The sequence below is a fragment of the Myzus persicae genome, unplaced genomic scaffold, assembly GCF_001856785.1.
Source record: "Myzus persicae strain clone G006 unplaced genomic scaffold, MPER_G0061.0, whole genome shotgun sequence".
Classification (NCBI taxonomy): domain Eukaryota; kingdom Metazoa; phylum Arthropoda; class Insecta; order Hemiptera; family Aphididae; genus Myzus; species Myzus persicae.
In genome coordinates, this window is record NW_019102465.1 from 171,584 (window position 1) to 186,569 (window position 14,986).

The 14,986-nt window shown below is 26.7% G+C and overlaps 1 protein-coding gene across 1 annotated transcript; it reads right to left on the minus strand.

Moving 5' to 3' along the window:
* Positions 1-12,643: 12,643 nt before the first annotated feature.
* LOC111032212 (protein C10) lies at positions 12,644-14,813 on the minus strand. The gene is made up of 3 exons (XM_022312463.1): positions 14,561-14,813; positions 13,628-13,804; positions 12,644-12,867 (listed from the first exon to the last, which is right to left on the minus strand). The coding sequence occupies exons 1-3, from the start codon at positions 14,598-14,600 to the stop codon at positions 12,734-12,736; spliced, it is 351 nt and encodes a 116-aa protein (XP_022168155.1). The 5' UTR covers positions 14,601-14,813; the 3' UTR covers positions 12,644-12,733.
* Between the last annotated feature and the right edge of the window lie 173 nt (positions 14,814-14,986).

Consider the following 14,986-nt stretch of genomic DNA (forward strand, 5'->3'; position numbering starts at 1 on the left):
TTAAAAATGATAGCAATAAAAAAAAGTCAAAAACTATTGTTTTTAACAACTTAAAATTATGAATAAAAGAAATATTTTCAAGAACATTATTTTATCTGAAATAATTAGTCAAATGGTCGTTTAATGGATCACTCTGTATAGTATAATCAGTGCCATTACTGAGAATCACACTTCGCAGACTCTATACTTAGGAGTGAGCATGAAAATGTTTGGGCCTTAGGCAATCCTCCTATAGTTAATGAAACTCAAAGAAATAATAAAAAAATATTGAGAAATCAATGAATCGACTTTTATAAAATTAAATTTGTTTTCATTTATGTTATAATTTCAATACTATACTAGCAATGTAGTCTTATCGTATTCCGATAAAATTATTACATTTTTAACCACGACATGTATATACAAAAATACTTACGTTAATGCTTCATAATATTACATTATTACAATTCTAAATAGAATTTAAAATAATTATTTTCTATGTTGATATAACAGCTTATCAGTATTCAATACACTATTAATTAAATGGAAATAATAAATATTAAATAATAGCTTCGCTATTAAGCTGCAGTGGATACGACATTCTTATTTTCATGAAATTTTTTGCCAACATATAAGTATACAACGTAAAGAGCAATGATGGTTCTCACTCTCACAAAAGCTTCATCTGAGCCGAGGCCCGAGGTCATAAAGAAACTAACACTTAAACAAGACTGAAAAGAGGGACAATTATTTTTTTTAATAAAGAACATTAGTTTAGTTAAAGACAAGCTACCTGCAGCTATACATGTATTGTATAGGTACCTATATTTGTTTTGAAAAATTAAAGCTAATGAAATAACCTCGATGTCTTGCACCCAGTTTATATTTTACCTCAGAAAATTTTGAAAATAACTTTTTTACATGATTCAAAGTCATTAGAAAAGCATAACACTAACAATAACATTGAAAAAAAATTTTTTTCATAATTTTTTCTTTATGAATGAAACATACTACTTACACTTCAAATATCTACTTAGATTTATTATAAATATGTAATAATAAATACGAATTAGCAGTTAGCCTAATTTTTTTATTACAATGCTTAATGCTTATGCATATATAATAGGTATGTGCAGTATATTTAGGTGCAGTATCAGTATATCGTATATGGTATATATTCTTATTTTTGGACATTTCACCTTATTGAACCATTCTGGTAATGGATGCAAATACTCTGGTCCCAAAGTGAGACCAGCAAGCGAAGACTATAATATACTATATTATTTTTATATCATGTTTGAGACTTTGAGAGATTATCAATGTATAAGTAGGTATATCGTATACATAACTATAAGAAGATGGTACATATAACTGTAGTAACTACCTATAAGTAATTACTAATTTTTTTACCATGCATAGAAAACGATTATGAGGTATGAGGTAGGTAATAAAACATATAATTTATTATGAGGTAGGTAGGTACATATTATTAGGAAATTAGGTATATTATATTATGTACCTATACCTATACCAGCTATATATGGATATATATATTCTCAAACAACCTTGGATTTCACAAGTTTTGTTCTTTAGGCATATTGGCATACCTATTTTTTAATTTATATTTTATAAACATTCACCTATAGGCTATAGGTAACATTTTGTTTTAACTCCCCACCGATCCTCGGTGCAGTCTTCTCCACGCGCAAAACCAAAAACCTACTTCGGTTTGTCTCGAAAAACCATCTAGAATAACTAACAGGGATTAGCAAAATTAAAAGTACAAAAAATGGAATGCATCCGAGATGGTATAATATTATAATACAGAAGGTCTATATTATTATTGGTACCTATATATCTTATCCATACTTCAGTGGCGTAGATAGGAACTTTAATCGAGGGAGGAGGATATTTATTCATTATTTTAAGATAAATAGCAGGGTAGTGTCCACCCACAATAATATTTTGTATAAAAATGGATAAAATGGTAGTAGTCACTAGTCAAGTACTGATCTGCTGTCAAATAATTTGCAAAATTTTCAATTTGATATATTATTTTGACAACATTTAAACTTTTAATACTCATAAAAAAAATCATGCCCAAGTATTTTTAATATTTTTAAACAGCTATCATAACAACGTGCGAGGAACCTCGTATTCAATTTTCAAGTTAGAGTGAAAAAACTTTATAGACAATCATTTTTTTTAAAAAACTAATAAAAATCGAAATTTTCTTATGCCTATAAATAGCTAAAAAAAAAAGTCAAAATATTCTGAAAATTGTATTATGAATAGAAAATTCTAGTATAGATATTCGATGAAAATTTCATGTCTACCTATCCAAGGTACTGTTTTTTTTTTTAGAGTTACACCAAATAATTAAAAAACTAGTTATGCGTAAAAATCTGTTTTTCCTTAGTTTTTTGATAATTTTTTGATATCATAATTTAAAGTTGATGTCAATGAAATAAACAATACAATAACCATAATTTTTTTCGAGGGGGGGGGGGACTAAAGGACATAACCCTCGGGTGAGTCCTTACTTATCTAATATATATGTTTATTGTATATAGGCCACAGGGATATCTATTAATTACCCGGTCATTAGTAGGCCACTAAGGAAAGTTTAAATAAATATTTCAAAATTTTATCAACACATTATTCAACATCTATTTAAAGCAATTTATATTTATAATGGTATTATGTGTATTAAATATTTAAAAATAAATAATATAGGTAGGTAGGTATAGGGATAAATTGTTTGATCAATTGCTTGCTGTTGCAACCTATACAGTATAAGGCTATAACATTTAAAATAATAATAATAGGAAATTGTCAATAAAAACACAATGTCGCTTCTATGGACACAATATATAACATACAACATACTAACATAATATACCATTTATAGTCAATAATACTCTATATTATACTGAGTATAAGGTCTATGATTATACTAAATACATTTCTTACCCACGTACGCCGTACCTACCTATAAATTGTATTATAATTAGATACAATTTAATATTAAATGATGATTTTATATAAGTATAGCTACAGGGATTTTGATTTCTTAAAAAGTTAACTAATTTAATCTATGCTGTTTTAATGTATGTATTTCAAAAAGAACAATATAAAAATACAATTTTTTCGATCATTGATATTTCTAATTGAAAAATAAATATTAAAAATAGCTTCAATCAAAACATAGTAATTTTTTTAATGAATCAAAATCCCTTTTCAAAACTTGAATTCTAACCTTTCAGTTTGGTCTGGTGATTAGGTTTGAATATTACAAGTATATAGAACAATGCTAGCTGTATAACTTGCGACTTCTTCCTTGAAATAAATGAACAAATATACGGCGTTATGCAGGTGTACCTATATCGGTTTTATTGTACCCATCAGTTCACTTGCAAATCTGCATCCGTGTATATATGTAGATGGGCAATAATTGGATATTTGGAAAGGCTTTAGCATTCGGACTCCGTATACTTTTTAATGTGGCTTAAACTACCTACACTCTAAACTCATCTGAAATGTCTACAAGCAATCTTTGAATTTTTTTCAAAACTGGTCGAGTAGTTTTTGATTTCAGACAGGTTAGGTTAGCTACAAACACACACACACACATTACCTTTTGATGTACATTTGAATAACAAACATCAACATAAATATTATTTTCTTATATTTAAAAACAATGACATATTATAGTAACGCATTGCGGGTTAGTCTATTTAAAAAAAATTGTATTTCTGTAACCATTAGTATTACTAGTTATGTATAAACAAAAATATATTTGATTTTCGTGAGCCAAAATGAAATTTATGTGTGAGCCACTCTATAAAACAACCTATAGTCACTATAGTATAGTGTGTTGATAAATGAAGCAGAGAACAGTCCCCGAGTCTCAAGGAATATGTGTGCAAAATTTGGTACTAATTGGTTCAGTAATTTCCAAGTCTATAAGTCCCATACAAGCCAAAAGCATACATTCATAATTCAATTACCTATATTATGTATAAAACACACTATACAAACATAAATAATTACACTGAATTATGCAATAGGAATATTGGACATGCATTCCCACATGGCCAAATGTTCAAACCATTTTGTCGCACTTTTCGCATGTCAGTCGTATGTAAATAAATAATAATTCAAGTTTAATTTTGTAATCATTAAAATGACTGATTTAAGAATATTATCAGAATAATTATGCATTTTAATATTTATAATTCGCATATGCATAACCATGCTACTGTGCCATAGTAATTACCATAAAATCGAGAAAAACACTGCGTTATCATCTATTTAAATTATTTATGTGCTGATTATAACAACTAGATACCTATACCTCGTGTAGATGATTATTAAATTTTATTTCTAACTAATTAATTAAGTGAATTTATTAAAATGATTATAAATAGTCTGAGTACAAAAGCATGTACTGTATGTCTGTAGTCTGTACAGAATATAATGTTAAATAAAATATTTTTTTGCATATATATTTTGGAGTATACTACTAAAAGTATCGTAAATAATCACACCTTAAAATCGTGTTAACATATTCTTATATTAAAATGTTATTTCTTATAAGAAATAATAAAAGTATTAAGTATGATACCTATATAGTATAAAATTAAAATACTATAAATCATGTTATTATAAACATTTAACAGGGAAGGTTTGGCGAGTTGGCCTATTGGCATTTGGCATTAGCATTGATGACCTAAACAACTATCAACTATATTACTCTTATTTGTACAAAATAATCAGTATATTATAAATTTTATAAATTGTACTTATAAACTATAATTTCACATAAATAAACTGCCTAGTAAATAAATTAGTAATTTCAATACGGTCACCTGTGGTTGGAAAGGTTTAAAGCTTTTAAAACAATTTGGTATTACCTACCTGGTCTATTTATTAAAAATAATACTGAAAGGTATTTTTTAAACATAAGCAAAATTTTAATTTTTAGACTTTACTTGCCTCTTCCCAAAGTGTGTATAATATGATAACTTAAATATATTGCATAAAAATGTTTAGACTTTTTAGACTGGAATGTTTTTCCAGGTCATCCTGTCATACTTGACGTAATATTTACAAAAATAGTAACCTATTACCACTGGCAGGTATTCCCCGATTGTCCTTCACATTTTTAATATTTAATTATTTTAGTTTACTTTAAATTATAATAGGTACTTGGAATAATGTATTTAATATAGAACTGGTTGATGGTATACCTAATTATTGTAAATATTACAGTGTAGACATTCGATGTTATAATAAAATGATAAATTAATAATTGTTACTAACTGTAATATTTATTAAAATAGACAACTTTGTATTTTAATTCATACATTTTAAATAATTATTAACTATAAATATAATAAATATCACCTGCATGTCAATAATACTGAATAATAATTAATACTTATTAACTGTATTATTACTTTTAAAATTTTAACATAATATTAAATTGGATCTCGAATCATTTATACCTATTATCTTAAAAAAATAAGAGCGACAATAAAAACAAATATATTACCCAATAAAGAATGGCTAATATTAAAATATTATATTTTATTTTATGTATGTAAAGATTCCGGAAACAGTTGAAACTCTTTTATCATTAGTCTCCTATTGCTACGTACACAGTACATAATTAAACTAGGTAGGTACCAAAGAGCACACTTTTAAAATTCGTACAATCGTACTACACATAAAAATAGGAGATGTGAATCATGTACCTACTATTTCAAGGACTGCTCTAATAAGATTGAATCACGCAGGACAGGATGATCACTAATGAGTAATAATGGATAGACCAAAGACGATATTCAGCTGGATTGCTAGGGCTGTATATTTCTGGGCTTCTGGCTATTCGGGGAAACAAATACATATTATATAAATTGAATGAGCGGAATAGATGGAAAACTCCGTACGACCTATGCTACAAATTGAGTTGCAGAATGAACCGTATCATAATATAATATGTAGAACAAAAAACGAAATGCCTATTCAAAACTCGCATAGGTACTTAACAGGGTAGTCAACATTCGACTACATATTTTTATTTTCATTGTGTAGTGATCTTATAGAAATATTATCAAAAGTGAATAATTGTTCACTATTATTTTAAAATAAATTATTAATATATCTTTAACCTTTGTATGAAACAAAGAATGAGAGCAGAGAGAAGGGGAGAGAGTACCCCAGTCCCTAGGTACCTTAATATGACCATAGTATAACCATAATATGTCAAATTACATAGATCATAACAATCAACATATTATTAAATTGTATGATTATTATTTATATTCTACAGAATTCAATATAGGTATTAGGTATTTAGATGCAGATAATATGATATATACACGAACACGATATGTCTACACAGTACACAGAGCTATAGAGGTACCAATTAAAAATTATTTATAAAGTATGGTCATATGAATATAGTGATATAGATATACTATTTTATTCATATAGAACATATAGGCATGTTCCTATTATAGTATACTATATTTCATCTCAAAAATAACCTAGAACTTTATGAATTCTGATTTCTGAGCGGTGTAATACTAAATTGATTGACATTGTTTTCGAGTTGAGTTAAACGTTTAATTAGATTTACTGTCTAAAATCAAGTGTTGATGTTAATTCTTGGACTAACAAACGAGCAAGTATTATAGATTAAATGTTGCATACTTGTAAGCAATTTATTTCAAACAAAAAAAATGTTTGATAAAATATTGACTAGAGAACTCTATCTTAACAAATGAGTGTAAGTTACCTATATAATATTTATTGATATTTAATTATTATAATGAAGTCGATAATTATAGGTATCTAGTGGCTAGTTTAAATAATTTTAATGCCAATAATATAGGTAGTTAAAATGTTCTAATAATGCTACCTATCATATAAAGTTAATGTAGACTAAAAACCCATTTAGTTGAAACCTTTTACCAAATATTAAAAACAAAATGTTACACAACTTTACACAACTTTACATACAATGGCTGTATGACTGTATAAGTGTATTACCTATATTAAATTACATTAATACAGCAACCATTTAACATTACAAGTTTTATTTTAAAGGGTATCCAGTAGGTATATATAATATTAAAACATGATTCTGTCAAGTTTTTTGCCTTGTATGAAATATGAGAATGGATGTTATTAATTAATTATATTATCGTAATAAAATACATAAAGGTAGGGTGAAGGATTAGTGCCTAGATATATGATACATATTATGTGTAATTGTGTAAATATATATACATACATATCGTTGTATTAAATTTCTATATATATATATGTTTATAAATATTATATTATATACGATGTTGGTTTATTTATATTTTAATACATTATATATTGTATTGTGTACACAGTATACTAATAGTAAACAACCTACTTATATACTATGTAGGTACTTACGTTTATGTTGTTTATTTTTGCGATAGGTATATATTATTATTATATCGTCAATGGACAATATAAATGTGTTTTTATTATTTGAGTTTCACATCAACTTGTTAACGCAACCACTCCCAATAATTTAATTTGTTAAAACAGTTATTAAACTACGGTGCGTTGTTTAATATAGTTAAATTTACAAGAACTCCGTCTCTGTAATTATGTAGTATAATTTAACTACCATAGTGTGGAAAGTAATACCCAGTAGCCAGTATATACCCATCATATATTATAATGAATTGTCATTTTTACTAGAATTGGGTATTGGTCAATTGTACATTTTTAATCAGGTATTGATATTATATTTACGAGTAGGCACCTATATAAAAATTGATATCGATGTGGAGGTATCAAATTATAAAAATTATCGAAATTTCAAAAATAGTAATTAATAACTAAACTATTGAGTACAAAAATATTTATTTCATATAACTTATTATTATTTTTATTATTATTAATCAGAAACGACGAACTATAAGAAATTAAGAACTGATGTCTAATATAATTTTTCGGATTTCAACAATATATTAGTGTTATGTAGAAAAACATACCGCTCGGTTTAAGGAGAAAAGTATAAGCAAATTATTGATTATTTTGACTGGTCAGTGCGTGAAAATCATCATAGCTAATTTGTGGTGAAAAGTAAATGATCATTAGATAGTGTGTGAGAGTCTAATCTGTAAATGTTATCGTCCATATGAATATTTTTTTAATCAGTGCACAACCGTACACGTACGCACATACTTATTAATATTTAAAATATAATATATTATTACAGTCATCATTAAATTATTCACTATTTCATCTACCATATCTATACCCACCATTATGACTAAATACGCATTAATAGGCATCTGGCATGTGCTTATAATATATTACCATATAGCTAGCTAGTATAATAGAACGTAGGCACCTAGTACCTATATTAACTTAAATATGTAATAAAGCATAAGAGTAGTACCTACAGGCTACAATATTGTAGAAGGTATAATATATTATAATGTAACACGCAACCGTGGTACGTGTAGGTACCTATATGATTATGGAAAATTAACTATCATATTATATACCATAGTATTTACCTACTATTTACGATCACCGGATCGAGAACACTTTCGAACACACGATGATTATACTCACCAAGCACACGATACTAGTATACATATACTATACATACCTACCTATTAAATTATGTAACAATGATCATAATAAGAACGTTTTGTACTATTTTAATTTTTAATATAGATACATTTTATATTAATTTATAAGTACACTATACAGAGTGATTATTGTAAAGGTAAACCCTATTTATTTCAAAAAATAGATTGCAATAAAGGTATATAATAATTATAGTAATACTTATTATAATAAAGTATTACTGTTTTTGTAAGTATTTTTTTGTAGAAATTGGAAGTCATTACAAAACAAAATACCTAATGTTGTTATAATGTAATCATATTTTTTATTCCATTTTTAAATGTTTTTACTTTTTAGAAAAACAGCATATAATACACACTTTTAATTCTATATTCCTAAACCGAATAATATTTTCCTGAACATTTTATATGTTATAATTTTTTTATCGAAGTAATGAAACTTAAAGTAGGTGCGCATATAAGTATAAAGTTGTAACTAATTACCCAACTACTCGTTTAAAATTTAAATTCTCAAAAGCACCTATACTCTGCCTTGGAAATTAAAATGCATGCTGTCATATTATCATTCAAAAATGTACAAAACTTAAAATGTCTATGCATGATGATAATAAAAATATATACATATCACATATTGTGTATCATTTTTTATCAATAAAATGTGGTTTTGTAATGACTTTATATGGTTGCACAACTAAACATATTTTGGGAGGGTCGAAGCCCCTGAGTGGCTCACTATACATTTTCCTTAAAAGGAACCTGATTTATTTTTATATCTATCCCTCTATTCATTGCCTATTTTAATATTTTCATTATAAAAAATCTACATATATATAAAAGAAAGTCATATGTTAGTTACACTATTTATAATTCAAGAACGGCTGAACCGATTTGACTGAAAATTGGGGGGAGAGGTAGCTTAGAAACAGAGGGCGGACATAGGATACTTTTTATCCAAATCGGTTCAGCCGTTCTTGAGTTATAAATAGTGTAACTAACACGACTTTCTTTTATATACATAAATAATTGTACGGCACGGCCGCCGCGGGTTTCTTGCAGCTACCTGCAACTTGACGTTTTTGTCCGTCAAATTATGTGTCTGATTGGAGTGACATATTAATTGTTCCGAGAAGTAAAATTCGACAATTTATTCTTATTTTTTTTCGTAGAAATTAATATTTCTTTTGTTTTTTGGTTGCCGTTGGCAATCGAGCAGATCGGGCGTATAAGCACGCATCAAATCAAATTTATGAAAATTGCCTACCAAGGTGGCTGAGTTGCACTTATAGCCGCTCATCGGCGTGTCCACCATAAAAATAAAAATAAAACATATAATAGAGTATGCACCGAGCTGGGTCCGCAATCCACCTCAGATGGATTGCCTACCTGTTAATATACTGCTCAAATTATCACAAGTGAGTTTCATATAGAGTTGGAATTTTTAACAAGCAACGAAGTGCATGGGATCTGCTAGTTACAAATAAAAACATAATTATTTTAACCTTGTTTCATTTTTACCTATATTACCTATTATTATTTATTACTAATAAAAGTATAGACGACTTGCTTCAAGTCTTACTTAACAACAATTTTGAAGTTGTATTATTGATGTATTATTATCAATCAAATTTTGAAAAAGATATTATGTAGGTAGGTGTTGAACGTTAGTACATAATAATATATACTTTTAACTAAAACTAAATATGGACAGTAATTATTAGAGTTATCGGCGATGGTCAAGTATAAAATTTGACAACTAAATAAGTATAAATACGCTTTACAAAACACTTTATTAAAGAATTAAAATTACAAAATAGGCACCTATTTTATGTCAGATGTCTTAAAAATATGTTTATATGTATGCCTATTTCGCTATAATATAATTAGCATTGACATTGAATATGTGCTTGTCATGTACCTACAGCGTTTTATTGTGTAACATTCAAAATTTCAAAGTAGGTACTTAATTATTATTTCGAATTTTGAATTTATATTAGGTATAATATGAGTTCGAACACTAATTTTTCTTAACGGGACTATGACTAGTTTGGGGAGGAGAGCTAAGCCCAACCCCATAGTTGCGCTTATGACATATCATGTAGGTACCTACCGAATTATCTGAAAAAATATTTCAAAAAAACGTTAATATTTTTCGAGATGACGAGTCCTCACTTATTATTGTAAAAAGAATCACTCTGTATAAACTGTGTTAACAGACGTGAGCGATGCGACGACCTTCATCGGAAAATTTCCGTTTCAATTAATGGTGTGAATAATAACAATATGATGTAGGTACCGTACGGCGTACAGTACACCATGAACAAAATCGTGACACATATAACTTACTGTTATTATTACGCCGTATGCCAGTACACCAGTACACCACAGACCAAAATATGATTGCATTATTTAGTTATTGGTAAACAAGTATATTATTTTCTATCTAGGCGTAAATGCATAACAAAATATTATATAATAATATGTATTGTCGATAATTGTCATATCACCCGCACCACTGATTAATAAATGACATGCTCTTAAACCTTCGTACACTATAAGGTTTAATACAGCCTAAGCTAATGATTATTATCCAATAATTATTGAACGTGGCCAGCTTTATAGTTTTTGACTTATGTTGACTTTTGAGGGACGATGGCATAAGTATAGATATCGTTTTACGTTCGTTCCTCTAATAAGTTATAACTCATGACAGTATTGATAATTGGGCCTGTAAAGTCCTAAAGGTGGTACGGCAAATGGTTGTACCTAGTAAATAGTAATATTCAAATACAGGTCGGTACTCGGTAATCAAAAATTGGTTTTAAAAATAGGTGCGCTTGCCTACAGTCTTATCGATCTTGCCGAGTTTCACGACACCAGTAGGTACGGCATTGTAATTGTAAATAGCAACATTTTAAATTGTAGTGTCGAATCTTTATATCAATACACATCATAGAACTTATATGACAGTATGACACATAATGCTTCAGTGGTTTAACCTATTTTAAATTGCTAAAATATATTTTTCCTTACACTGCAAGGAAGTTTCAAGTTTCAAAGTCTAATATTTTGAAATAGAATCCTGAATTTTTTAAAAATTTATAAATTAGAGTAGGTACCTAATAAATAAAATAGTCGTCATGTTAGAAGAATAATTTTAATAGCTAACATTTATTTTTATCAGTTTAAAATATCTATTAATGTATGAATTTATATATAAATGCACAGAAATAAGTAATAACTAGTATCTACCTTGATAATATAAAATTAATTTGGTGTATAATATTGCCTGTTGAAGATTTCGTAGATACAACTACTAACTTATATTTAATAAAACAAACATTAACTTTTATTATTGTAAATTAATTATGATTAAACCTTGAATCAAATACATAAGCAATGTAGTGCTATTTTATAATGATTAATGAAGGTTTAATTTCAGGTAGAGAAAAATGTGTGTCGTATTTTGAAAATAGGAAATAAAATCTAGATTTGATTTGTAGTGATTCCAATGGTTCCCTATTATTTATCATCAAATGCTGGCACATTTATTTTTATTATTTGCAAAACATGTAAATATTTTTAGCTACAATAATATAGTTTCACCGTGCGTAAGAAAAAAATACACGCGATTAACAGCAAATATGGTGTCAGTCAAGAACTTGATGATTTACCACTATTTAAAACACACCGATATTTAACTCAAAACAAGATAATTTAGGTAAAAAAAAAAAAAAATGTTTCGTATATATTATAAATAGTATAAAAAATATAAATGTTATTATATTATATAATATAACTAATAATCTATGTAGGTAATTAAAATAAAACAATACATTAAAAAAAAAACCTAATAAATATTTTATCTTTTAAATTTATAATTAACTTAAATGGTTATTAGTTATTACTTTATTAGTCAATTTTAATATTTAATTTAGAAATTTAAAAATACTACAAAATTATTTAACAATTAAATCATAAATAAAATTTATTAATAAAAGAAAACAATTAAATTATTAAGTTTTTAAATATTTTTTATTATAACATATTCAATAAATTATTTTAACTTTTGCACAGTGTTTCTTATAAATAAAATAATTAATCTACACATGTGAAGTTACAGCACTTGAAACATTGACTGGTGGTAAATAGAATGATCGTATCTGACGGTGAAGATCAGCTACTACTCTATCATCTTTTTCAAATGCAACAACACTTCTCGTAAACTTTATTATTCCTAAAATGAAGAAAATAAAATCTATTTTTAACTGAAGATAATATATGCAATTATAAAATAAAAAATAGTGAATACAATACAGAGAATTATGTTAAGAATAAGATAAATATTTTGTTTGTTGTAAGCCATCTAATCAATCTACTTTATTTATTGAAATTTAGTTTAAGTGTGAGGTTGATCCGTTGAAGTGTTACAAAATATGTGAGGGGTGGATAAAAATTTGACTAATAGTAAAAAAATTGTTTGTTAAGTTGTACTATATTTATTAGGTACTCTTTATTTGTGTGAGTGTAAGTTAATCGTTTGGCAGTTAAAAAAAAGCAACTGAAGTTTATTACAATACATTATACATTTTTATGTATTTATGTAATCATGTTAAAGGAAATCAAATAGAAAAAAAATAGTACTCACATAAAAATGTTTCTAAAATAAATATTAAATAAGTTTTTTGGAGGCTGTTAAATTAAAAAGTACAAATGCTATGATAATACAATAATAACCATAATACCTACTCTAATATAATTTCATTATGACGATAAAACAAATTATAGGAACTCTTCTATTAATATTAAAAACAATTCAGAAACAACATATTTTTAAAATATTAATAACGGGCAAGGAAACAAAATACTATAAACTTGACACAATTATACGGAGAGTAAAAACAATTTGTTGAATAAAAAAATTTTGTAGTTCACAATATACTTATAATAGTTTATGACATGATAGAGATATGGTGTACATAATTATTGTTATTTACCTTCTCGTCCTTCAGGAAGTCCGTATTTTTTTATTACATCCATCTGAGTGCTGACAACTATTGGATAAACATACTGCATAACTTTTAGCATATCGTTACCAGCTTTACTCTTAGCATCTTCTAAATTCAAGGCATTTTCACAGGTTGTAAGAGATTCCAGAATCTCAGCCAAAATAACTAAAATGTTTAAAAGACAATTATTGAAAAATGAAAGGTATCAAAATTATATAAACATATTATAGTCGACTATATAAATCTATATTAAATTAAATCTAAAATAATAGTTTAATTAAAATTGTTATTTATTTATAAATGTATAAAGTACATACAATTTATCTGAGTCCTTCAATGTTTATATTAAATCAGTGGTTTCCAACTAATGATCGTGACTTTGAAGAAAAAATTAGAATTATTTATTAATGTTAAGCAATATAATATATGTATCCCTTATTTTAAGAGATACATGAACATGCACATTAAAAATTCGTTGGTGATACTGGGATATTATAAGGTTTGGAACCGCTGTATATTAAAATGTATGTATAGCCTCAATAACTCAATTTAGGCAGCAGTCAATCAGTTTTTAAGACACTTTAAAATATAAGTAATATAACTATAAACAATATAAGTAATTAAAATGGCCTTATTCATTTGTAAGCAATTCAAAATAAGTAAATTTGTCTTGAATTTTTACTTTTTGTACATTGATTCTAGTATATTATAATCAATTGTCTTTATTATGTCTGTACAAACAAGGCAAATTTAACATGTAGAAATTATTGATTTCTTTTATAATTCACATGCAATTTGTACCAACAAATGTATACTTCATTCGTATTTCTTTCCATTACAAAAAAATATTATTAAAACTTTACTTATTTTTAATATTATTTTTAACAATGAAAGATACATAGGAAATAATTTATTAGCTACCTCTCATAGTACTTGAATCAAACTGTTGAGACGTTGTCATTGTTGTTTCTTTGAAATAAATATAAGAAATTAGCCAAACACGGCCAACAACTTCTATTATTGTATTGAAAACCTTATATATTATTCAATTTATTCGAAACAAATATAAAATCAATTAATGTATATTTTTTATAAAATATATTATGACGTTTAGTATTTGTACGACAACGTCCGCCTGAAGTTACGGAAACTTGAAGCATAAGTTACGTATCCACTGTACCTTAATTCACTCGAATTTAGACCTGAATTTGATAGTAGAAGTCTTCTTTCTTAGAAATATTAATTAATAATTATTCTAATGTACAATTTGATAAAACTAGTTAATATTATTGACCGCTAGATTGCACTAAGAACCAGTCACCGACGAAATCGAAATATTCCGAGTCT

What these genes read in the sequence shown, in the direction of transcription:
- LOC111032212 (XM_022312463.1), bottom strand. Translation starts at nt 14,600, where the DNA reads ATGACAACGTCTCAACAGTTTGATTCAAGTACTATGAGAG. An exon ending in TGATTCAAGTACTATGAGAG is followed by an intron (nt 13,805 to 14,560) that starts GTAGCTAATAAA and finishes TAAACATTTTAG; the next exon opens with TTATTTTGGCTGAGATTCTG. An exon ending in ACTTCCTGAAGGACGAGAAG is followed by an intron (nt 12,868 to 13,627) that starts GTAAATAACAAT and finishes TCTTCATTTTAG; the next exon opens with GAATAATAAAGTTTACGAGA.